This window comes from Astatotilapia calliptera, chromosome 20 (assembly GCF_900246225.1).
Source record: "Astatotilapia calliptera chromosome 20, fAstCal1.2, whole genome shotgun sequence".
Taxonomy (NCBI): Eukaryota; Metazoa; Chordata; class Actinopteri; order Cichliformes; family Cichlidae; genus Astatotilapia; species Astatotilapia calliptera.
This window is the reverse complement of record NC_039321.1, coordinates 9163912-9188282: the sequence shown is the minus strand read 5'-3', so window position 1 is coordinate 9188282 and position 24371 is coordinate 9163912. Positions and strand designations below refer to the sequence as shown.

The following is a 24371-nucleotide window of genomic DNA, read 5'->3' as shown; positions in this document are numbered from 1 at the left end:
CCTGGACTCCACTTCTGGACTCAATCGGGATAATAAATTTGAGATTAATTAATAACACAAATAAACCGCAACCCTAGATCTGCATACCTGCTACACATAGCAAAGGGGCTGTGTTTATTTGTAATTTACTGCTCCAGTCACCTAATTTATTCACCCCAGTATTCAAGTATTCATTTTTTTCAAGATCATATAGCAAGAGATGCACTGAATGTTGTAATTCAAATTTGCTTGTTTCAGGTGAGATGAGACGGTAAGATAATTCATCCTCAACTGTTTGATATTTCTGATTAATTGATGATTTTATGAGCAGTAGCAGAAAACATTTTGCGATAAGAGCCTCCCATTTTTGGTTAATGATTTTTCTATCTCTTGCATTAGTAAACAGATTTTCTTTGTGTTTTGAATTTTTTAACAAAATGTACAAAACAGATTTTACTGGCAAATGATTTATGAAAAAATAATGAGAACACTGGGAGCTAAAAGAAATACTTTTACTCGTCTTAATATTAAAAATATTAGGAGAAGTAAAGTCATTCTCATTAACAGCAACGCACAGACATTCATGTTTAATAAATATACTTTCATTTGTTATGGGTGAACTGAAAAGGCGTGCTATATTTACCCCATCAGTGTTTTATCTGTTCTGTTCTTGCCTTAAAACCAAGCATCTGACACTCTGTGCCAAAGGCGTAGCACCATATTGTTTTCTAAAATTATATTTCTAAACATTTGTTCAGATATTTGTCTCTGTTTCTGACTAAGGACCTGTGAACTCCATAACCATTCATTTGGCAAAAGAAGAAAAATCTGTACTCTCACTCTGACTGCAGGGGAGAGCTGGTTTGCAGTGATGGAGTGCATTTGTGTCTTTGCTTCTCAGGGTTATATAATAAATATTAGACTCTGAAAACAGCCTGAGCCTCTTTTCTGCTGTTGTGGCTCTGAAAACAGAAAACATATCGCTGCGAAGGATTCAAACCAAACATACCTGTGGGTTCTAGAAACAGACCAAACAATTGCAGGTGAGGCTGAAATGAGATACAGTAGAGCCATGTGCATGTATACACACACACACACAAACCAACACTGTCCTCATCTGGCCAGTGGGCTGAGCATGGTTTAATGTTATTATCACGCAGGTGTGGGTCTTGTCCCTCAGGGTTCCATTAAAATGATGCCCCTCTCAATGGAGGCTCCATTTGCTCTTTAGATTTAACACGGGCCATATGTCTAGCAGGAGGCAAACAGCTGATGGGGTTTTAATTGACAGAAATCAACATATTTGGTTGTGCGCATGTGTGTGTGCGATGGTGCGCTAATGGTTGATGAGCTTGGGCATCAGGGGATCCCTTTAAAGGGTCAATTATCTATCAGAAGAAAGAAAGAAAGAAAGAAAGAAAGAAAGAAAGAAAGAAAGAAAGAAAGGGATGGAGAAACGCTGCGGGTCTCGTTTAGCATTGTAGGACATAATCATGCACATCAGTGAGTGATTACAATTTCCTTCATTTTGGAGCTGACATTCATTGTCCATCCCAGGAACACACTGGGTGTACAGAGCACTAACTTCATGTTTCATCCAGCTCCACAGAGATAATGCACCAGGCTGCAGTCAAATCATGTAAAATTACCTCTGTCACAGAGCTGCTTTAAGCTCAGGAGGGGACCCAAAACCAAAGACTGTGTCTGCTGTTGTGTTCAAACTCAATCGCTGCTATAACAAGAGACTGAAATAACAAGACGTAACATACGAAACCATTTTACACTCACTTAAATGGAAATATTTCTTGGACGATTGGTGAAAAATGGTTGAAAGTAGTTCGAAGTCCTGAAGGATAACAAAACGTTAGGCTAACAGGCGCAATGCAATTAGCACATAAAGCCTGTCAATGGCCTTCAGTATCACAGCCCTCTAAGGAGTGGGAGACTTGTAAAGCCTCCTGATCTATTGCCACAAAGTGATTAATCCTCCCTAACAATGACCAGTCTTAAACTGGGCCTCTATATTATTAGGTAGTCCTATATAGCATTTTAGCTTTTCACTAATTAGCATTCAGATCAGGGACCCGAGAGACAACCCCTCCACCACAGAGGAAGGACATAGGATGAGATGGCGACACAGTGAAATGTCATTAACTTGATGTTAATTACTAATTAATGGGGCTATTTCATTTACATGTATCTCTGGCTCTCTGATGGGCCCTGCATTTACTGGGTTACTCCTACCAGCCAACAAGTAGAGAGGAGGTGGGGAGGGTTTATCTCCCCCTCTCTCCTCTACTCTCCCCTCAGTGTTTCATCTCTGCTAATTAAATAGTGGGCCACTCATCATGATTATGTCTGCTTTTACAACACCATTTTGTGTCAGTGAGAGCACTCCAATAAGTGACTGGCCATCTCTTTAACACCGACGTGTTTTCTTTTTTTATATGAACTGTACATCAAAAAGCTAGATTCACTGCCAACCCGCTCCGCTCCTCTGACTTTTATCTGACTTGTTACTTTCACTCACTTGTGACCCCTCCTTTTTTTTTTTCTTTTCATCGCCACGCGGCAGCCACAAGCCATCCGTCTCCATAGCAACCCGAGCCATTCGGTCCCATGAGGGGGAGTGACTAGCGTCTGGCCATTCGCACGTGGGTAGTGCCAGCTAGCCAACATGGCACACAGCATCCTGCCATATGGTGCCACCACATAAGTACTGCTGGCCTGGACTCGGGATCCGGGGCTGTAGTGTGGCCGGTAGTGTGAACACGACGAACCTGCGGTGGAACCTGCTTTGGACTGGTCTAAATAATGGAGTCCAAATAAAAGGTTCCCAGGACAAACCTTTATGGTTCCTGAAAAGCTTGAACGCTTTGTGTATGAAAAGGCTCTTTCGTGCAGAAGCTGGCGATATTTGCTGCAAATCGACATTCATGAAAACTTCATGGGTATGCTGTTAAACAGGAGGACCCCTTTATACATAACAGGAACTGTGGAGTATCTGGAGATTGGGAAGCACGCCATGTGCTCGCCTCATTACTGATGCTGCACTGCCTCTCTGTGGAGATGCAGAGAAAATACACGCAGTATTTTCTCTGTGCAACATATTGAAGAAACTCAAAATAGTTGACAAAAATATATATTTTTTTATTCAAACTCAAGAGCTTTTAAATACAGTATATCTGAAACACATTAGAATTCTGCATTTTATTTTATCTAACGTGTACATTACAGGTTATCAAAAACTATTTGACAGAAGGCTTTCAGCAACCTGTAGTAAGATATGTTGGCGAAAACTATTTATAATGTAAAAGGTTTACATTTTCAAGATGTGAACATAACAAAAAAAAGAGGCATGTGGGCATTTGTGAATAGTGCAGTGCAAGCAACTGTGAGATCCAGCATAAGAAAAAAAAAAAACTGTTGAAGAGGGATTATTTTGTACAGTAGTCTTATGTAAGACACAAACACAAGCATGATCTGATGTCCCCGCATTTGTGTTGTTGTTGGATCATCAAAACCTATGTTGTGATGTCATCACAAGCTCATAACCATAACTATAGCCAGTAACACTAACCCTAGCCCAAAATCACACCCTAACGAACATTAATTATGATGATCCCGGAACAATACCAATACGTGGATATCGATACACCCAAGCAAAACACACTCTGTGTACGGCCACACTAAAAACATAGTGTTGGAACAGAATTTTAAGAGATTTGGGGAAAGATACTCGATTTTAGATAAGAGTTTTTAAAAAGGTAATCATAATTTATAGCTACTTAGGATTATGTTTTTCTACCAAACACAAAAATAAATAGGTAAAGAAATGTTCTTTTTTTTTTTTTACTCTGAAAGACGGAGAGCTGCGCTTTAAATAAATCCAATGACTTCATTCTTTTTTGTAACAAGTGACAATGCCAACATCAGAAATGCACTTCATGTTACACCTCCAAGTATACATGGAATAAAATCCTAGAAAATATAAGCCAATGTGGAGTTGTATGCCAATAACAGTAACAAAAGACAAAGAGGCAACAAAAATCCAACAAATAAGGCAACTATCAGCAATGTACAGCAATCAGCACTTGACACTTTGTTACCACGAAGGTGCATGTCTTGCAGTTTTCTTGTTGCTCAACTGAGGCACGAAACAATAAATGCATAGATTTAAGGTATCAAATAAGCATCTGGACCTAACATGAAAACAGAACTTGTAAAACTGTGAACGCCAAAGATAAACATTACATTTACCTAAACCTTCAGACGGAGTTATGCAGCTAGTTTTACGTTGCTACATAGGTTTCCAGTTCGATTGTACTGAATCCGATAATTTATCATTATCTCGCCTGTCCCCTAACATTCATAACGTCACTGTGTAACTTGGAGACTATTTCAAACTGCCTTAGTGACAGCTAGCACTATCTATCATGAAAAGTTAATGGATGCCCTCTCAAATACTGATATCACTTCCTGTCTAGTGCCTAAGTAACAAAGGTATTAAGTGCGATGATAATAATGCAACCTAAAAAGGTTTCTTCTTGAAGAATCGTGTTGTCTGCATGTGTTGTTTTTACATTATTATGATATCACACTGGTGATTATTTAGATATATTTGTTGTCTATTTAACACAATTTAAAAAAAGAAAGTCTTTCAAACTCTATCCATATAAATATAAAATTACTCAAAGCAGTTAGGTGAGGTATTTCTATTCCATGCAATTACAAATAATGAAAATACAATTATTTAAATTAATTAATAACCTTTGGTCTTTCAACTTAAAACAAACCCTTGGAGACAACGATCAGCGAGAGCGCCTAGGCAAAGCCTTGCTGCCATAAAGCTCTTGGTGATTCGAACCACAGAAGGTAAATTGTATAGGACATTAAACCGCCTTTAAAGTAATTAGTGGCTGGGTAATGAGGTGTCACTCAGATCTCTCAGTGACGGCTGAGTGAGGCGTACTAATAAAAGACTTCAGGTATGAGAGGCTGGACTCTCCCTGTGTTATCCACGCCGCCTAACCCATCCCTGCAGGGCAAAAACAAACCACCTCGGTCTGTCACAGCTCTCACTCCGGAGAGTGACACATCCATCACTCTCACAGCTCCTTCGGCACAAACACAGCAGAGCAGTGGGCTATGGCTTTCAGTTAACAATCTGTTTGATTTTCTTGTTCCTAAGTAACACAGTTTGTACACATGTTAAGTGTAAACTATTTTCCATGGAGCCTGGAGGTAGTGTAGTCTTTCCTACTTCCACGTTCTTCTTTAACTAGCACAGCACCCTTTAACACAGTTGTCTTCTTTCCAGGATCCAAGGTTAAAGCCCGACAAGACTTTTCAGTAACATTGTGCAGGCTCTGCTGTGTGCTGCTGTTGCAGTCAAACAACCACAGAGCCAATCAAACTTTTCATAATTGTTGTGTGCAGTTCCATCTATGCGCTGGATAATATCGCAGCTGCTGGTTGCCCGAGGTCACATTCAGGTCCCTCCAATAACTGACGATTTAGATGTGTATGTTGTGGTGGCGGAACTTAGTAGAGTCAATGTCAACCCGGCGTGCCTCAGCGAATGCCAGGAAGGTACAGAGGCCAAGCAAGTTGACCGTGGTGATGAGGGCAAACACAGAAGCCCATGAGCCTGTCGCCTCAATGAGATACCCCGAGAAGTACACCATTAAGACCCCTGCACAGGAACACAGAGTAGCTATAAATAGCAAAGCAGCACAAAGAGGGTAACAACATGTGCAAGTGGCAAAACTATTCAATTTGTCCCACATCTAAATTTCTACAGAGAAAATGTCAATCTTTTCTGTGTCCCTCACAGGACCACTAACTGTCATCTCCTCATCCCTGTATTATTCATCTGACACAAACTTCATCATGGTCCCTTGATGAAATATGAATGGGACAAAGAGACAAGCGGGACTGACATTCAGCACATCACCTCAAAGTTTGAATTTAGAGAAGTGAATCAATGATTTCACTTAAAAGCATGGAAGCAACTACTGGTAAAAGATTAATGACATGTAGATATTTTTTTAATTAATACAAACTCACCTGAGAAAGCACCGCATGTATTCATAACGCCTGGAAAAGAAATGTACAGTAATTACTCGTAAGGTGTGACATTTTGCCATTGTTCTAAAACACATTTTTAGAACTTACCAAATAAAGCGCCAGCACAGGACGGAGCAAGATCTTGAACATTTACAGAAACACCACTGCAACAGAAAAACATGTCATTGTCAATTTGAACTTCAGAAATGACTCTAAATACATCCCAAACCGCAACAGAGTATAAGCCTAACTCTGAATGGCATTTTTTCCCATAAAAAAACAGATGGAGAGAAAATCTGTGTCTGTATGGGCTACTGCTGAATGCATATTTACTGGTTTATTGTAAACATATCTATATCAATTCCACTCTCTTTTAGTCATCAAGGCTGGAACCAGAGTGAAGAATAGATTTTCTTTAGTGAGTTCGAAATATCATTAATGGAGCCACATAAAAACAAAATGAAATACATTTATTGTCCACATCATAATCATTAAATTTACTGATTATTACTACGAGGTAATATATGTATATAACTTATACTTTTTATTTACACCATTCAAATATGTATAAAATGTAGTATTAGGGCCACAGTTAAAAAAAATCTATATTGATGATTGTTTTGAGAATAAAGTTAGAATTTCAAGAAAAAAATCAAAATGTGGAGATTACAGTTGATTCAAGACCAACTGCCACGGTTGCTGTACCTTCTGAGTTAGTGAAATCATACTTCAGAATCAGCTTTAGTAACAAGGAAGGAAACTTTTTTTTCTTTAAGCACATAAACACTATTTTATCAAACAGAAAAACCACATGGCTGGTAAAAGGCTGCTAATGAACAGATGCAAAGTCATTGATGGTTACCATGGTCATTGTTCCTCAAGCTTCCCCTTTCAGTATGCAACTGAATACACTAAAAGAAGTGCACTCACAATTTCATTTAAAGGATATCTGATTATTTTTAGATATATTTTTGATAGGGTTAGCACTGTTGCCGCACAGCAAGAAGGTCCTGAGTTCAATTCCAACATCAGGCCGGGGTCTTTCTGTGTGGAGTTTGCATGTTCTCCCCGTGTTTGCGTGGGTTCCCTCCGGGTACTCCGGCTTCCTCCCACCGTCCAAAGACATGCAGCTTGTGAGGATAGGTTACCGGTAATTGGAAAATCCAAATTGCCACTAGGTGTGAATGTGCGAGTGAATGTGAGTGCGAATGGTTGTCTGTCCCTGTGTGTTGGCCCTGCGACAGACTGGCGACCTGTCCAGGGTGTACCCCGCCTCTCGCCCTATGACAGCTGGGATAGGCTCCCCCCCCCCCCGCGACCCTGAAAAGGAGAAGCGAAAGCGAATGGATGGATGGATATTTTTGATATCTTATTGCTTTGAACAAATCCCTTAAAAGCCCCAAACCACCAAAGAACTGATCATTGTTTTCTTATTCTTTTTTATCCTTTTCTTTAGTCACTCTTTTTTAAAATGTTCCTCTGTGCCAAAGAGCTCCAGTGTTGTTCACAAGTTATTAAATACACATCAATGAATCATACCATTGTAGCGGCTGTACCTTCATTACCATAAACCCAAGTTGGCTTGCATACTTATTAGCACACCAAACATGCATTGATGCATTCTTTAAAAAAAATGCAGTATTTACTTTGGAAGTTATTTTAACTTATTATAATTAAAGCCGATGTTTATGCCCTGTTAGTAGCTGGGATGACGAATTCCAAGACAAACCAAATGTAATAAGGCACTACTAGGTAAAGTGGTTAAAACATAAATGCTTACAGACACTGATCCGATACAATGACAACTAGACAAACTGCATGCCTAATAAAAGCTGAGATCTGCCAAGTCTTCCTTGGTTATGCCTGAGCCAAGCAGCATGATTTAAGACTTTTTCAAATACAAAGTTGTACACTGGGGGGCGGAGTGGTGAAATATTTAACATTTAATTTCTAAGCAGCTATGCAAATAAGGGTAATATTCTGAAATTGTATCATCAAGTTTGAGTGAACAAAACACAAAACAATCTCTCAGGAAACACCACATTCACATGTAAAGCTAACCTCACATCTGCACAAATACCCACAATGGGGAAAAACATTTCTTACTAAGGAACAAGCAGGTTAAAGACCATTTAATATTTGATCCAGTCACGTGGGATCAATGTGTTCTCATAAGCACCTCTGTCAGGTAATGTTTAGAAAAGTTCAGGGCTGCAGCATAAGTGTGAATACAGCTACAGAGTGTGAGGAAACAATGGGTGGCAGTACCTGTGACTGAAGGTGGTGAGGCCCATGGTGGCAGACACAAATGCTACAGCCCAGGGGAAGGTAGTTGTGCCACACAGAAGAAGGGTAAACACACTGGACACACCCATGGAGAAAAACTAACACAGAGGGATGGACACATTAAAAAACCCCACATCAAACACAATTGTACATAATTCATTACATAAGCAGTGTAAACAGGACAGTCATGCACTTTGTACTGGGAAGAAGAATCACACTAAACATGCAACATACAACAGAATAACTGAACAACTGAGAAATATCGTACCTGCATCAACTTCCTCACTGATGCTGTATCGAAGCCTGAGGGATTCAGAAGAGAGATTAGGGAAGTCCAATGTAACGATATCAGTGCACTAAACATTTAAAATAATACTGATGTACAGTTTATTTCTCCTATTGTTTACCTTGACTGATGAGGTGGTCAGAGAGACAGCCACTAAAGAGGGATGACGGTATGGCCACTAACCAAGGAATGACATTGAACACCCAGCCCTGGAAAGATAAAATATTTTTGGGCTTTATTTGACCACATACAGCAGCCAGCTTCGTGTAGTGTATCAAGGACATGTGCTGTTTTAGTGACCTGTCTCAGTGATGATGATCCTAACAATTAATGACAAATAACTGTGACTTAATGTTGCTTTAAAAAGTCGACGAGTCTTAAAAATTATTTTTAGAAGATGGATGTAGAAACCCAGTGGTTTCTTGACTGCATTTTAAAGCCTAAGCAATAGCATTTTAGTCACTGTCATGCTTTTAAGGAACCAGAGGAACCCATGTTTAGGAAATATGGCAGGGTGCTAAATATACTTGTTCTTCAAGTATGTTAAATACAAATATACCTGACAAACCAGCTGCCTACATCACCAAATCTGGCAATCAAAGTGGCCACAGCTAAAAATCTTAGAAAAACCACGAGTTAAAACAACAAGAAAACCCACCAATTGTAGAGCTGTTATGAATTTGGGCCATTTTTGTGCTAGGTTGTAAACATGCTTTGCAGTGGTGTTTGTTAATTTGGACATTTTAGCATGCAAATCTATGGAGATTGCCTCTGTTTTGCAGCCAGGCTCAAGTGGCCCCTCCAGGAACTATAGTTCTTGTAATTTTTCCAGCTGCTTGGTCAGACAGATTTTCAAGTTAAAATGCTCAACATTGTACCATAAGTAAACATGTTTGCAGCCTAGTACAAAAAAGGAGGTTTTGGCCAAAAAAACCCCCCACCTAATATCTACTTCCATAACAGTTCTGGGAGGTTGATTTTATTTTTCATCCTTTCTTGTAATCTCCTTCTTAAATTTCATTAAGTCTTAAAAGATGCAGAATAAGATGTCCAAAGCTAGTTCACCTCAGCTAATTTGAGTCACTGAACCAGATGACTCAATTGCACTTGTGTTACTTGTGCCTTTTGGAGCCTGTTTAATGCAACTACCTGACATATAATATTGCTGGCACCATTTTTGCTGGTTATTTTTTCCTACAGCCTATATGTGAATTCTAAAGAGTCAAACTGTAGTATTTTATTCGTATGTTATTCAGCAGATATCTGTGTCTGTGCAATGCAGTCTATGAATCCTCCACAGTGTCATTTAAGTGGTCACTTCTGGTTCCATGAAACCAGGATGGTGATGGCCAAAATTCTAAAATCAAAGCTTCAAAACAGGAGTTTACAAAAGAGTGCATTTTTCCTTGACTTTTCCTCAAGCGCCACCATTTGGTCAAAATTTTAACCTATTCAGAGTTTTGATTTATATAACTGCAAAACTTAGAACATAGTTCAAAGCGCCTTTATATCTAATTCTACTTTCACAAAGTCACTCACATGGCTGTAGACTCTAAGTCTAGTAAATAAAGGTGCAGTATTTCATATTTTTATCCCTTAAGCCCTTTTTTTATTGATTGGTTTCTCTAATAATCAAAGGAGTCATGAGAAAATAGTTACCTTGGCATCGGGGAATGTGTCTTTAAAGAATGTTGGCAGCCATGACAAAAGAGTAAAGAAGGTGCTCGCCGTGCAGAGGTGCGTCACTATTACAGCACTGGTTATTGAATGAAGAAAAACAAGTCTCAGTGAGCCCATTATAATTACACAACTACTCGCTCTGGGTTTTTTAGCACACAATGACACATTGACTTAGATACTGTTTTTCCTATTAGACAAAGGTTTGTATCTGTGCTATTTGTTATTAACCGATACCTCTATGAAGGTATGATGCATTATGTTAAAGTGAGTCAACAGCATAGTAATACTTACAAGCCTAAACTACCATGTAATATGTGGAGGTGTCAACAGGGATCAGATCAATTAAGACCACACATGTACTCTGTGTCACTGAAAATGGAGCACATCAGGTGTATTACAGTGTATAAATATCTAGGTCATAGGGAGGGACTGGAAGGAAAAGACCTCAGAGACATGATTCAGACAGTTGAGGAACACCAACATAAATCCAATAATAAGATATTTTACATATTTCCACATTCCTCCACCTATTTTTTTTCTTCTAGCTCAACACACATGCAATGGTTACAATTAGTATTCTGAAATTTTGAGGTTGCAGTAAATCAGCCGAAGCATTACATCAGAACCTGAAGGCACACAGGCAAGATTATTGCTGCTTATCCATCTGAATATGAAAACAAGCATGCAGTACTGCACATGTGCACAGAGCATAAAATATGTGTGCAAAAATTATAGGTGCAATTGCACATAAAGTCACACCCTCATAAATAAACACAGGCTTTATCTCACCAGACAGCAGGTTGTTTTAAGAGCCGTAACCAATGTCTTTTGGTCAGTTTGGACTGGGCTCCACTGCTGCCCAGGGACTCCAGGGTGATTATAGGCCCTACAAAACACAGATAAAATACAGGAACATGAGCACAGAAGAAGATGCTGACTCCAGCTGAGCAGGTACAAGATAAGAGACAGCACAGAAACTACTGACACAGCTGAAGCATCACTTGCCTTCTCCTTTGAGTAGATATTTCCACATGCAGTAGGCCCACAGGACTGAAAGGAGTCCAGAAACATAAAAAACACTCTGCCAGCCGTAAAGGTCCAACATGAGGGAGCCTGCCCCCCCAATTACCAGAGTGCTGGGAAATAAAACCACAACAACATGACAAGTTAAAACACAACCCTGTAAAAAGACATTTCCGCATGTGATTAGTATGACAGAATTTTATTGTGAAATTTCCTTATACAATTTTACAGAAACAATAAAATCACCATATGTAATAGTAACTGCTATTAAAATCAATAAAAGCACAAAAAAACTTCTTGTTTTGCAATAAAAACACCCAATAATGAACTAAGAAGGAACACTCAGCCTTTTCTCACTACTACCCAGTTATTGCATAACACTTGACTCACCCCAGATAGGAGCCACTACCCACGGTGCTCATGAGGAAGCCTCTTTCACTTTCCACCACCTTTTGTGAGCACAGACTTGCAAGAGAGGGGTAATGAACTCCTGACATGAAAACACAAAGCATAACCAAATTTTAGAAGGGCTTAAGGTTCAGCGGAAGAACGTTACACATTATTGTCTAATAAGACAAACATAAAAATGTGACAGAAAATAGAAACAGAGTAGTACATATGATACTGTGCTGGGTTATTTGAAATAAAACAATGCAGTCAAATCAATTTAAGGACACTTTTAAATGACTAAACTTAATCGCTGTTCTAAAGCCAAACAAAGCAAAGTACAGATGTCTGTTTGACAAATCGAACATCCCACCAGCAGAGGTAAATATGTCTTGATTGCTCAACAAATATGAGAATTATTATTTGTTTTCTATATAAAAAGTAGCCATGATGAATGTAGGATACTCAAAGATCTTGGATTCCTGGGATCCCACATTTTTAACATTAAAAGACTAGCTAGTGCAAGGGTGTTTTTAGCATTTCTTTGTTGTCTCTGCAGTGGACACGTTCAAGTCACATTCCTTGTAAGTGTGACTGACAAATTGAATCATTAAACACAAGACAAACGTCCGCAAACATGAACCAACAAGGACTTTAACAAGTGTCTGCACGAGTTCATGTGGGTCAGATAGATTATTTCGACTTCCCTGATGCAGACAGTAAGCAGATGCATTGTAAACAGAATTTTGTAAGAAATGCCACAAATAATAAATGAAAGATCATTTACTGGCAAATGTTCTTGAGGCATTAAAGGCAGCAGCAGTTGTGGTCAGATGAATAATGTCTGATTGCCCATCCCTACTGTTCTTGTGCACAATATCTTTAGAGCACACTGAGAAAATCTCACCAAATCTGGGGCAAACATTCACTTGGACTCAAAGAAAGTCACTCTGACCTCACATCGCTTTGTTGTCTCTTCAGTTGTTGTGAAGATGATATCTCAAGTAACCCTAAAGGAAATTTTGTGTCTTCAGGTTTGGCACGAACGTCTTCTTGGGCTTAAAAATGTTTCAAGGTCACATAAGGCCATAGATAGAATAGAAAATTACAAAAACGTTAGGGGGGGGGGGGGGGGGGGGGGGAGTGGTGACATTTTATATTCAAAAGGTCAAAGATTTGCACATTTGCATGTTAAAGGTCTGAAAAATAATCAAAAAACTTCTGGCCCTCACTCAACACTGTATTTCAGAAGTCTTCACAATGTGAGTCCATTTAAACGGAAGCATGACTTTTTGGCAGGGACATACGACTGAAAAACAGCAATTACAGATGCAAATAAGTCTGGCAGTTATCGGGAACCCGAAACTGCGACCGATGGGAGTACTGTCCGAGACCTTTTTCATTACCTGGATCTTACACCTCACTAATGTAATCTCAAGTGGTGATTCATCTTGCACACCGCTAATCTCACCTTGCAGTAGGCCCATGAGGAAGCGAGCTAGTGTCATAGAGAGGATCGGCTGGGAGCAGAAGTGGGCCAGGATTGGGGTGAAAGCTGTCATTGAACCCCAGGCTGCTGCAGACAGCAGGAGGACCTTCTCACCTCCCACACTGTGAACAGAGCACAGATGGGTTGCATTAGCTTTAACTTTGGCCTACTAAGATATCAACTTTTGACTTCTAAGATATCAGCTTGGAAGAACACATTGAGAGGTTTTAATCTTTTGGATAACTTTGGCTGAAAATATAATCATAGAGAATATTTGATCTAAATAAGGTGAGCATTTAGATCAAGTATTTTGGACTGTTAACAGTTTCTAGAGTGGGGAAAAAAAATACTGTGCAGACACCCATGCAGCTTATCTGTTAATGACACTGTGACTTAACATGACATTACAGGGCAAACATCTCGCTCTGTAGACTGAGCAAACACCACTGGGCTGCTTACGTCAGTGCCAGCACGGTTCAACATAAAGCGACTTGATTTTAATTACAACTCTAAAACTAGAACAGATGCCAATTGAAGACCCGCTTCAGAGTTCTGTAGACTCAAGATGATTTTCAATCATAAACCCAGAGCCTACCAACTTATAGAGCATGCGGTTTCTTACCGGTCACTCACGTAGCCTCCGAACACCTGAGTGAAGCAGTAGCCCCAAAAGAAGCTGCCCAGTACCATGCCGGACTCCCTCTTGCTCCAGCCGAACTGCTCTGCCATGCTGACGGCACAGATGGGCATCGCCACACGGGCGCAGTACAGGAGGCACGTCCCCAGCAGCAGCACCACTGTCCATATCCTTGCCACAGGCCTGCACCGGAGGAGAGCAGAACAATTTGAATTTGGCTGCACATCCCCCAACAGCTGGGGACAAACTTTGGCCTTGTTAGACCAGTTCGTAGGGGCTGTCTTATCTACAGTATGTGGCGGAAGCAAGTCCAACCTGTAGGGCATTCAACAGGGGTTAGTGGTGATGGGTTCTAACATGGTTTGGTTAGATTTATACATAAGATACTAGTATTCAAAATGTACATCATAACTTTATAATAGTTCATGGCAGTCTTTTCATAAAGGCAGCACTGTTATTTCCTTCTTTTTAGCCAAAACAGCACTGCATAAAAACACTGAGCCATGAAAGGCCAGAAAAGATACGTGTCACCACCAGATACAGCACTTCAGAAACCCTGAGAGGACCGGTGTTCCAGATCAACTGGCGTTTAGATCAACTGGCGTTGGTTGAACAGATGTGTGGCAGTCTTGCGTTTCAGGAGCTCCTACCGACAAACCAGCAAAAAAACGCCAAATGTGTCACCTGTGACACTTGTGAGGTTGTCTCAAACACACTCCGTCAGTCTTGATGCTGTTGAACAACAAAATGTTTAAAAATGTGGCGAGTTTACCTGGTGATATCCTCATGCGCGACGCGATCGCGAAAACAGCAAACAAGTAACACCACGCCGTTGTTGTTCACAGGACAGCAAGAGTAAACGATCGGGAGACCCTTGTCGTCGTTATCGTTCCACTCGCACGGTTTATTTCACCGAATTCAGCGTTTTTGCTCCACAACTAAAGCGAGCAGTTTGCTCTGTGCACCAACATGGAGTCGAGTCAACCAGCGCCACCTCTGGCCAAGTGCCACAGCCTACAGCCAGATCAACTGGTGACACACATCTGCAGCACGTTTGAATTCGTGTCATGCACATTTGTACCTTTCAATTGTGTCTGTTTGTGCGTCATGCAAATAAACCTTTGAAATGATATCATGTATTTATTATCAGCCTACATTTGTACAAAATGCCAAATGACATACACATAAGAATCACCATCCTGATATCAACACTTTTGCCCATAAGAAAAATGTCGTGAACAAATATATGACACACCAATATTTCACCAGTGTTGTAACTCACATGTCGCCAGCATAGTCTGCCTGTGTCCCCCCTCTGCAAACGCACATTTCAGAGTTGGATGTGATATACAGTCTGCATAAGTGTGGTCAATCTAATAAACATTTATAAGGAGATGGCAGTTACTGTGAATGTACAGCAGTTACACAGTGATTAGTAATAAACAGTCAGACAATGACCCTGACAATCACATTCAATCTTGCAGATTGCACCTTCTGTGGAAAGTGGTACCACACGGTGTGTGTGGACTTCCCCTGTGCAGAAGGCGACTACAAATGTTGTGGGTGCTAAATAAACAGAAACAAATGATCCCTGTTGTCTTTGCTTACTGATTGTTTGTAGTGTTGACAATCCACATTGCTGGCATTGCATGTTTCAACATATTTGTGGGTAGATTTAGATGCACCACGTGTGAGTGCAGCCACTCAGCCTTTACTCAATGTGATCATAGCAGCAGGTGCAGATGTGTGTCACAAGTTAATCTAGTGGTAGGCTATGGTACTTGGCCACAGGTGGCAGCAGTGGACTGACCTGCATTGGGGACTGGTCCAGCTGCTATGTGGTAGTCAGTAGATGGGCTCCACATTGGGGATTATATGCAAGTTTTGGGGACTGTTTATTGCTGATCACTGTGTGACTGCTGTACATTCAGCGTAGCTGCCATCCCCTTACGGATCGTTATGGGATTGACCACACTTATGCAGACTGTATATCACATCCAACTCTGAAATGTGCGTTTGCAGAGGGGGGACACAGGCAGACTATGCTGGCGACATGTGAGTTACAACACTGGTGAAATATTGGTGTGTCATATATTTGTTCACGACATTTTTCTTATGGGCAAAAGTGTTGATATCAGGATGGTGATTCTTATGTGTATGTCATTTGGCATTTTGTACAAATGTAGGCTGATAATAAATACATGATATCATTTCAAAGGTTTATTTGCATGACGCACAAACAGACACAATTGAAAGGTACAAATGTGCATGACACGAATTCAAACGTGCTGCAGATGTGTGTCACCAGTTGATCTGGCTGTAGGCTGTGGCACTTGGCCAGAGGTGGCGCTGGTTGACTCGACTCCATGTTGGTGCACAGAGCAAACTGCTCGCTTTAGTTGTGGAGCAAAAACGCTGAATTCGGTGAAATAAACCGTGCGAGTGGAACGATAACGACGACAAGAGTCTCCCGATCGTTTACTCTTGCTGTCCTGTGAACAACAACGGCGTGGTGTTACTTGTTTGCTGTTTTCGCGATCGAGTCGCGCATGAGGATATCACCAGGTGAACTCGCCACATTTTAAACATTTTGTTGTTCAACAGCATCAAGACTGACGGAGTGTGTTTGAGACAACCTCACAAGTGTCACAGATGACACATTTGGCGTTTTTTTGCTGGTTTGTCGGTAGGAGCTCCTGAAACGCAAGACTGCCACACATCTGTTCGACCAACGCCAGTTGATCTAAACGCCAGTTGATCTGGAACACCGGCAGGCATTAAGCGTCATTAACGATTTAAAAGTTAAAAACTCTCCCCCCTCCATATGGCCTCTGTGAGCCTTTTAGGCGGTGGGTTTGATTTAGTAGAGTTGTTAAAACATGGTTAAAACGAGCCCCGATGAGTTGGTGTTACCAACGGTTACCTTGACCAGCTGGTGGTGTGTTCAGGCCACTTCTTATGACACCCGGGGACGATCTTGGCGGGCGGGTGGTTGTCCTTGTGACAGACCAAATCTTGACTATAGGTCTTGCCATGTTTTTGAATAACTGCCATTCAACGTGAGGTGACGGACGGCAGCCTCTTCTCAACCGCTCCGGGTATACTGCACTTTCTTCCCTTTCCGGTCGATCAGTGAGAAAAGTAAGCGTTCGGGTGAAAAGGGGAAATCTTCTCCTAAAAGTATGCGCGAAATCACATCATAGGATCCTGACGGTGAATTCCATACCCTGTAAAACTGGACTAACAGAGAGAGAGGAGGTGATCGCCGTATTCGAAACAGAGCTAGAAGGGGGGGCAGTCTGTTTTTCCTGATGCCCTAGGAGGAGTAATCCACGTGTCAGTTTTTCTTCCCTGCCTCCTCCTCCAGCCAGCAGCCACGCAGCAGTTCTTCTTGTCGTCGCTAGGGTTAATCAGGAAGTGGTTTAGCCCGGCTGCTTCATCCGTTACCTTATCATCTGAAACGTCAGAGAGACGCCTGTGACTCCGGGCCCTCGGCGATGATGACGATGCAGTACTGCAAGTAGAAACAGAGCCTCCGCGGAGAACCAGGATGGGCTCTGTCGGTGAGCTGTCCTTGCCGGATGAAGATGTGATTCTCCCCGTGCTGAGATGCAGCTGTCGGGCTGGGGCACCAAAATGCGCAGTACCTAGAAGGTTGCTGAAATGCTCCCCCGGCTATACTGAGTTAGCAGGAAATTGTTACATAACACGTCACAGCATGTATGCTGGTTGCCGGTGGGAATTAATGTACGGCAACAGTGTAAAGTAACAAACTTTTTGATAGTAAAATAAGAGGACAAATTAACAGCAGACTTCACCTACACACACACACACACACACACACACACACACACACACACATACATACATACATACATACATATATATATGTATATATATATATATGTATGTATATATACATACATATATATGTATGTATACATACATACATACATATATATATATATATATATATATACATACATACATACATACATATATATATATATACATATATATATACATATATATATATATATATATATATATATATATATATACATACATACATACATATATACATATATATATATACATACATACATACATACATATATATATATATATATATATATATATATATATATATATATATATATATATATATGGTAACATCAGGTAGAAGGAATTCTCAGAAGCTTGAGAAATACCAAGGGCTGAGAGCGGCGATTTGAAGGGTGAAGCCAACAGTGACCCCCAGACTGGTAGAGTGGATAGACTGGTAGATCTCTGTTCAGAACAGTGCAGTTCCAGGAACAGCAAAGACCCAAGCTTGAAGGATAAAGACTGCCCGCAGGGGCAAGTTAAGAATTTAAGATTTTTTTAGTTGCATATTTAGTCACCGTTTAGATATCACCGCAGTGTCTGTCTCTATCTCATCCAATCACAAAACAAATTTCCCACGTGTGGGACTAATAAAGGTTATCTTATCTTATCTTATCTTAGCTTAGCTTACTCTTCTGTTACACCAATCCTTTGAATATCCTTTGAATTTGAATCCTTTGAATACATCAGTGAATTTTCTCTGTGTTCTTCCTCTTTTTTTCCTGTCTGGCATCTCCATATTCAACATCTTTGTCTGGCACATCCATTTTCCCTCCTCTGCACATGTCTAAACCATTACAACCTTGCCTCTTTATCTTTGTTTCCAAAGCACTTAACCTAAGCTGTCCCTTTGATATGCTCATTTCTAATCCTGTCCATTCTTGTCACTCCCAATACAAATCTTAATAGCTTCAGTCTGCCTCCTGTCTTTTTGTCTGTGCCACTGTCTCCAAACCATGGATCCATACAAACACGCAGAGGCCTCACTGTCATCTTATAAACCTTCCCTTTCACTCTTTCTGCTGTCCTTCTGTCACAAATTCCCCGACAACCATTTTCACCCAGTCTACCCTGCCTGCACTTTCTTCTTCATCTTTCTTGTGCACTGTTAGTTGCTATGGATGACAGACCCCAGGTTTTCAAACTCATGTCATCTCACTAGATCTCCTCCTTGCATGTTCACCTTTCCACTTATCTTTTTCCTATTCATTCACATCAAATCAAATCAAATCAAATCACTTTTATTGTCACATCACATGTGCAGGCACACTGGTACAGCACATGCGAGTGAAATTCTTGTGTGCGAGCCCCACAAGCAACAGAGATGTGCAAACACAACAACACAAACGAGCAAAATACAAGAATGGCCAACCTGAAACTAATAAATATATGTACAATATATAATAGTGTATGCATTTCTGGATGTGTATACTAAATATTTTCCTACGTGTGTGTGTGTGTGTGTGTGTGTGTGTGTGTGTGTATACACATTTTTACAAATTAAATAGTAAAAAAAAATAAATAAATAAAATAATAATAATAATAACAATAAAATATATAAAATATACAGAGTTGAATATGTGCAAAACAGTGGCATTACTGTACAGTATGGAGTGCATAATGTTAAAGTTCCAGTAGTGGAGGTGAGGTGTCTATGACGTGTTCAGCAGTCTGATGGCCTGGTGGAAAAAGCTGTCTCTCAGTCTGCTGGTACGGGACCGGATGCTGCAGAACCTCCTTCCTGATGGAAGCAGTCTGAACAGTTTATGGCTGGGGTGACTGGAGTCCTTGATGATCCTCCCCGCTTTCCTCAGGCAGCGCTTCCTGTAGATGTCTTGGAGGGAGGGAAGCTCACCTCCAATTATCCGTTCAGAGCACCGCACTACTCGCTGGAGAGCTTTGCAGTTGTAGGCGGTGCTGTTGCCATACCAGGTGGTGATGCATCCAGTGAGGATGCTCTCAATGGCACAGTGATAGAAGGTCCTGAGGATGCGGGGGCTCATGCCGAATCTTTTCAGTCTCCTGAGAAAGAAGAGGCGCTGCTGCGCCTTCTTCACTGTTTTGTTTGTGTGTACTGACCACGTAAGATCCTCAGCCAGATGTACTCCAAGGAACCGGAAGCTGCTCACTCTCTCCACAGCAGCGCCGTTGATGGTGATGGGGGTGTGTACTTCTCTGCACCTCCGTTAGTCCACTATCAACTCCTTTGTCTTTGCGACGTTGAGGGTGAGATGGTTGTCTTGACACCAGTGGGTCAGGGCGCTGACCTCCTCCCTGTAAGCCGTCTCATCACCGTTGGTGATAAGACCCACCACTGTAGTGTCGTCCGCAAACTTCACAATGATGTTGGAGTTGTTAGTGGCTGTGCAGTCGTAGGTGTAGAGTGAGTACAGGAGAGGGCTCAGTACACACCCCTGTGGAGCACCAGTGTTCAGTGTGATGGGGGATGAGGTGATGCTGCCCAGTCTGACCACCTGGCGTCTGTCAGACAGGAAGCTAAGGATCCAGCTGCAGAGGGAGCTGCTCAGTCCTAGATCCTGCAGTTTCCTGTCCAGCTTCGAGGGAACGATGGTATTGAATGCTGAGCTGTAATCTACAAACAGCATCCTCACATACGTGTCTCTCTTCTCCAGGTGTGACAGGGCAGTGTGTAGTGTCAGGGCTATGGCATCATCAGTGGACCTGTTGTGGCGGTATGCAAACTGTAGAGGGTCCAGTGAGTCGGGTAGTGCAGAGCAGATGAAGTCCCTGACCAGCTTCTCAAAGCATTTGCTTACGATGGGGGTCAGGGCTACAGGTCGCCAGTCGTTCAATGAGGAGATGGTGGAGGATTTGGGTACAGGGACGATGGTGGCCATTTTGAAGCAGGCTGGGACTACAGACAGAGAGAGGGAAAGGTTGAAGATGTGCGTGAACACTCCAGCCAGCTGAGCCGCGCATGACCTGAGGACGCGGCCGGGAATCACATGTACTCCATCTGGCTTCTTATACTCCAGAACATACCTCCACCACTCCAGGCTCTCTTCCATCTCTCCCTACTCTCATTAGAGATCACCTATACATGAATGCATCAGTAATAAGTATGATTCACAGGCAGGACACTTTCTAGAGTTAATAAAGTGAACACTTGTTTCACAGCATGTCATTCATCATTGTGTCTCTTTCAGTGAATTCCTATAAGTGAAAGTATGATATTGTTTGTTTGGTAACAGTCAGTATAACATGGTAATGTTTAATGTAATTGGTAAGCTGTCATATACCAGAATTTTAATGGAATTAAATATACTTGATTGCTCTTTACCTCTACAGTTTGAAGTCTCTAGAATTGAAACACACCAAGTCTTTCAACACTTGCCCAGTTTAAAAATCCCACTTTTATTGCAAAATAATATCCCAGCAAAAAAAGAAAAGCACATTAAATTTTGCAAAACAGCGACTGGTTTCATAAATGTAAATAAATCCATCTGTAAAAGTGCCTCCATGTCTGCGGACACATTATCCATTCACATCTTTAAACATTATCAACAGTATTCAAAACACTGAAACTGAGGCTGCCTTTACACTTGATGGCATTCCGGTAATCTCCTAGATTTTCCCTCTATTGCTAATATTATATTTAGTCTGAAAGTCTTTGTGGGCATCTTTTTTTTAATAATGCCTCAAGCAACAATACAGCATAAAATCTGAAGCAGATTTTAACTTTAAAAGGTAACAGTAGCTTCAAACACCCCAAGTATCAAGTTGTGGCTACTGTCATCACACAAGAGTAGTAGCTGAAAGACCAACAGCTTAGCTGAGCAGACTTTTTTTTCTAGGGATGGAATATATGTTTATTTGAAGCAGTGCACACTAAGCCAACCATTTATCCTGATCAAACTTTTCCTCCTCTAAGTGGTTACACACAGAAAGTGATAGCCTAATTTAGGCTTTATTCACACATTCCAATGCCAACAACTTTCCCTGCCAAAAGACAGAAAAACTAGTGTAACTTAAGTATACTAATTTTATATAAACAAATATGTAAATTAGAATACCAAGTGAAATACTTGCACGTCACTTTAGTGTGAGAGGTCATTTTAAAATGCCATCCAGTTTCCTGCACATTCTGAGTTAATAAAGTATCAAAAAGCAACCCTTACAAAAAGAAAAGGTTGTACTCTATATGAGTCAGTTTGTTGCGGGGTATGAATAGATAAAGGAAATGTGTCCATCTTGTGATGCTGTGGTACTTTTTTCACTTTGATCCTTATTTTGGGTCTTCAATGGTTCCCTTGCTGAGGTCAGTCATTTTGGGGTATTTCACCTTCTTCTGGTCCAGCTCATTTTGAGCCCACAGCAGCAACTTCAGCAGTTTGGCCAGTTTGGGTGTCGACTCTCTGTTTTCATAGTCTAGTACACACTGATTTACTTCACTCCACACCTAAAAAAACAGAAAGCAACATATAAAATAATTTCTTGTGTATGAAAATGAGATCACTTCATTTGATGTTCTCAGATTATAAAAATCTGTCTTCAGAACTACAGCAGACATCACAGGATGAAGGTCACTTCCTGTTGATGGGAGTTTTTATCTCACACCATCACTAGCTGCTGCTCATAAGGGACTGTCTGATTGTTGGAGTTATCTTTGTAATACTGTTGGGTTTAAACCTAATAATATAAAATTCCCTGAATTGACTGTTGTAAATTCGCACGACATAAAAAAAGCTGAATTGAACTGAACTTTACAAACGCTCACTGGGTGAGAGTAGTACTGATAATTTAAATTGGCTTCTTATGTAAAACTGCTAGAATGTTCCCTTCAATCAGTTAAAGGACACTTTGCCTATACAGTAAATCAGTTTAAAATTATAATGTGTGTATAATAATTATAATGTGCTGATTCTACCTTTTGCCGCTGCATCATGTTGAGCAGATCTCCAAAGGGTGACTCTTCTGGGTTGTCAAATGCCAAAAGGGCTAGCGTTCGCTCCATCTCTGTCAGACACTCTCGGCTCTCCTCCCCCTGCTCTGCCAGCTGAGACTGAGCAAATTCAAGGGCAGCTTCAGTCTCCCTCAAACGAATCAGCTCAATAAGATGCTGCTGCTGCAAAAACCAGAAAGCCATGGATGCAATCAGGTGTTAAAATAGCAAGGCATACATAACAAGAAGCAGTTATTAAAGTACAAAGCTGAGATGTCTCACCTGGAGATGAAAGTAGAGGTAACGATTTGTGTCCAACAGCTCTGGGTGCAGACTGTTGATTAGGGCGATAGCATCCTGGATCTGTCCTTTCAAGATCATTTCTCTGATCTTAATTCTTTCATCTAAGGAGTCCAAGTCCACACTAGGCTCTATCCCAGACTCCATCCTGAACTTCTCTGCTGCCTCCTTAAAACCCTCTGTTGGACAGGAAAAAAATATATATACATAAGAAAAAATCCGCTCCCAAAATCCACACTCACATCTGTACTTGGCTTCAGATGTCTGTAAGAATAGACATCTGAAACCCAACTTTCTGTAACAAAAACCACAAAAAGATACCTCACCTGTCACCAGGTAGTTCATAATGAGTCTGTTCATATCAGCCCTCTGGATGTGGACATTGTTGAGTTTTTCCATCCACTCCTCCCTTGTTATATCCTCCGGCTTCTCTGCATAACTCATTATGATAAGATCCTGCAGGAGTGCATCGGGGTTATGTTTACAATTTAAAAAGATATAATTTTAGACACCGAGAATATTGGCTTATGTAGTATTAACGGTTTATGTAACTAACTGTAATTCCTTCAGTGTGACTGCAACATGACAACATGACATATGAAATTCTACGTAACAATAGTTTGGGCCTTCTCTGAAAAACACAACACTGAAGCCTGACTTTCGTCAACACGAATCAAAACAAAGATAACCTGCACCTTTAAAAGCATATACTTCGGATAAACGCATCAAGGACGAGCCTTAATATATTTAATTATATTCTATTAGTATTTATATACTACATAATGTCCACATAATGGGTAGTTTTATCACAATACCTGAATATTTTGTCGCTACTTTCAAGCAGTAGCTAGGTAGCTAACGGAGAGTAAGCCTCTTCTTCTTCTTCCTTCGTCTTCCTTATTTCCGGTAGCAGAATGTGCCGCAGAGAAAATGCTGCCCCCTAGAATAAACCCGAAGCACAGCAAATGCACACTCTGTGACAAAGTCCATTGTGCATAAAACATACCGTTTTCAGTGCGGTTTGAAGAGGACCACAGGTGTAGAATAGGAGTTAGAACAATCTAAAAATGTCTGTATTCATGTCTCTTCTTCAAAAAAGAGCTTTCTTCAGTAATCACCGCGAAATTAAGTTAGTGTGAATATCCTGATAAATCCTAAACCTGATACTTTACTCTGAAATCTGTTCAAATTATCAACTGACCAGACTTCCCTTTGTATTGTATTACAGCTATTTAAACGATCATTTCACTGGTGAAGAAAATATATTATAAATGCATGAGCCACCCGTATTTCTTTCAATGTTGCTTCCAGGGAACCAGATTTTCTTGTAATTTTGTTAAACTGTTCTTGTATGCTTTTTTTTTTTTTTTTGCAAAAAAAACCCAAAACATTCTTAGTCAAGTTCATAGCCATTTTCAGAGAAATATATATATTTTGTCTCTTAAGG

General features: G+C 40.7%; 2 protein-coding genes across 3 annotated transcripts; both read right to left on the bottom strand.

Annotated features, from left to right (window-relative positions):
• Positions 1–3108: 3108 nt before the first annotated feature.
• On the bottom strand, positions 3109–17518 carry slc17a9b (solute carrier family 17 member 9b). 2 transcript variants are annotated; one of them, XM_026154489.1, is made up of 13 exons: positions 16760–17518; positions 13822–14019; positions 13182–13321; positions 11714–11813; positions 11306–11436; positions 11090–11186; positions 10280–10376; positions 8742–8829; positions 8603–8637; positions 8317–8432; positions 6157–6212; positions 6049–6078; positions 3109–5674 (listed from the first exon to the last, which is right to left on the bottom strand). In XM_026154489.1, exons 1-13 carry the CDS (start codon positions 16888–16890, stop codon positions 5496–5498), a joined length of 1398 nt encoding a protein of 465 aa, XP_026010274.1. In that variant the 5' UTR covers positions 16891–17518; the 3' UTR covers positions 3109–5495. The 2 variants fall into 2 exon arrangements, with proteins under 2 accessions (XP_026010274.1, XP_026010273.1); XM_026154488.1 differs by lacking the exon at positions 16760–17518 and having other exon boundaries at positions 13822–14449.
• A 3557-nt stretch (positions 17519–21075) lies between these two features.
• LOC113013231 (glucose-induced degradation protein 8-B homolog) lies at positions 21076–23850 on the bottom strand. The gene is made up of 5 exons (XM_026153965.1): positions 23740–23850; positions 23251–23380; positions 22907–23103; positions 22610–22807; positions 21076–22141 (listed from the first exon to the last, which is right to left on the bottom strand). Exons 2-5 carry the CDS (start codon positions 23366–23368, stop codon positions 21968–21970), a joined length of 687 nt encoding a protein of 228 aa, XP_026009750.1. The 5' UTR covers positions 23369–23380; positions 23740–23850; the 3' UTR covers positions 21076–21967.
• Positions 23851–24371: the final 521 nt, after the last annotated feature.

Bases quoted from the DNA above. Each gene is read 5' to 3' on its own strand.
- slc17a9b (XM_026154488.1), bottom strand. From the start codon at position 14,162: ATGCCCTACAGGTTGGACTTGCTTCCGCCACATACTGTAGATAAGACA. The intron at 8,638-8,741 runs GTAAACAATAGG...TGAATCCCTCAG, and splicing joins TGACCACCTCATCAGTCAAG to GCTTCGATACAGCATCAGTG. The intron at 5,675-6,048 runs GTGAGTTTGTAT...GTTCCTGTGCAG, and splicing joins TACATGCGGTGCTTTCTCAG to GGGTCTTAATGGTGTACTTC.
- LOC113013231 (XM_026153965.1), bottom strand. From the start codon at position 23,368: ATGAGTTATGCAGAGAAGCCGGAGGATATAACAAGGGAGGAGTGGATG. The intron at 23,104-23,250 runs GTGAGGTATCTT...CCTGTCCAACAG, and splicing joins TATGAACTACCTGGTGACAG to AGGGTTTTAAGGAGGCAGCA. The intron at 22,142-22,609 runs GTAGAATCAGCA...CTGTTTTTTTAG, and splicing joins ACATGATGCAGCGGCAAAAG to GTGTGGAGTGAAGTAAATCA.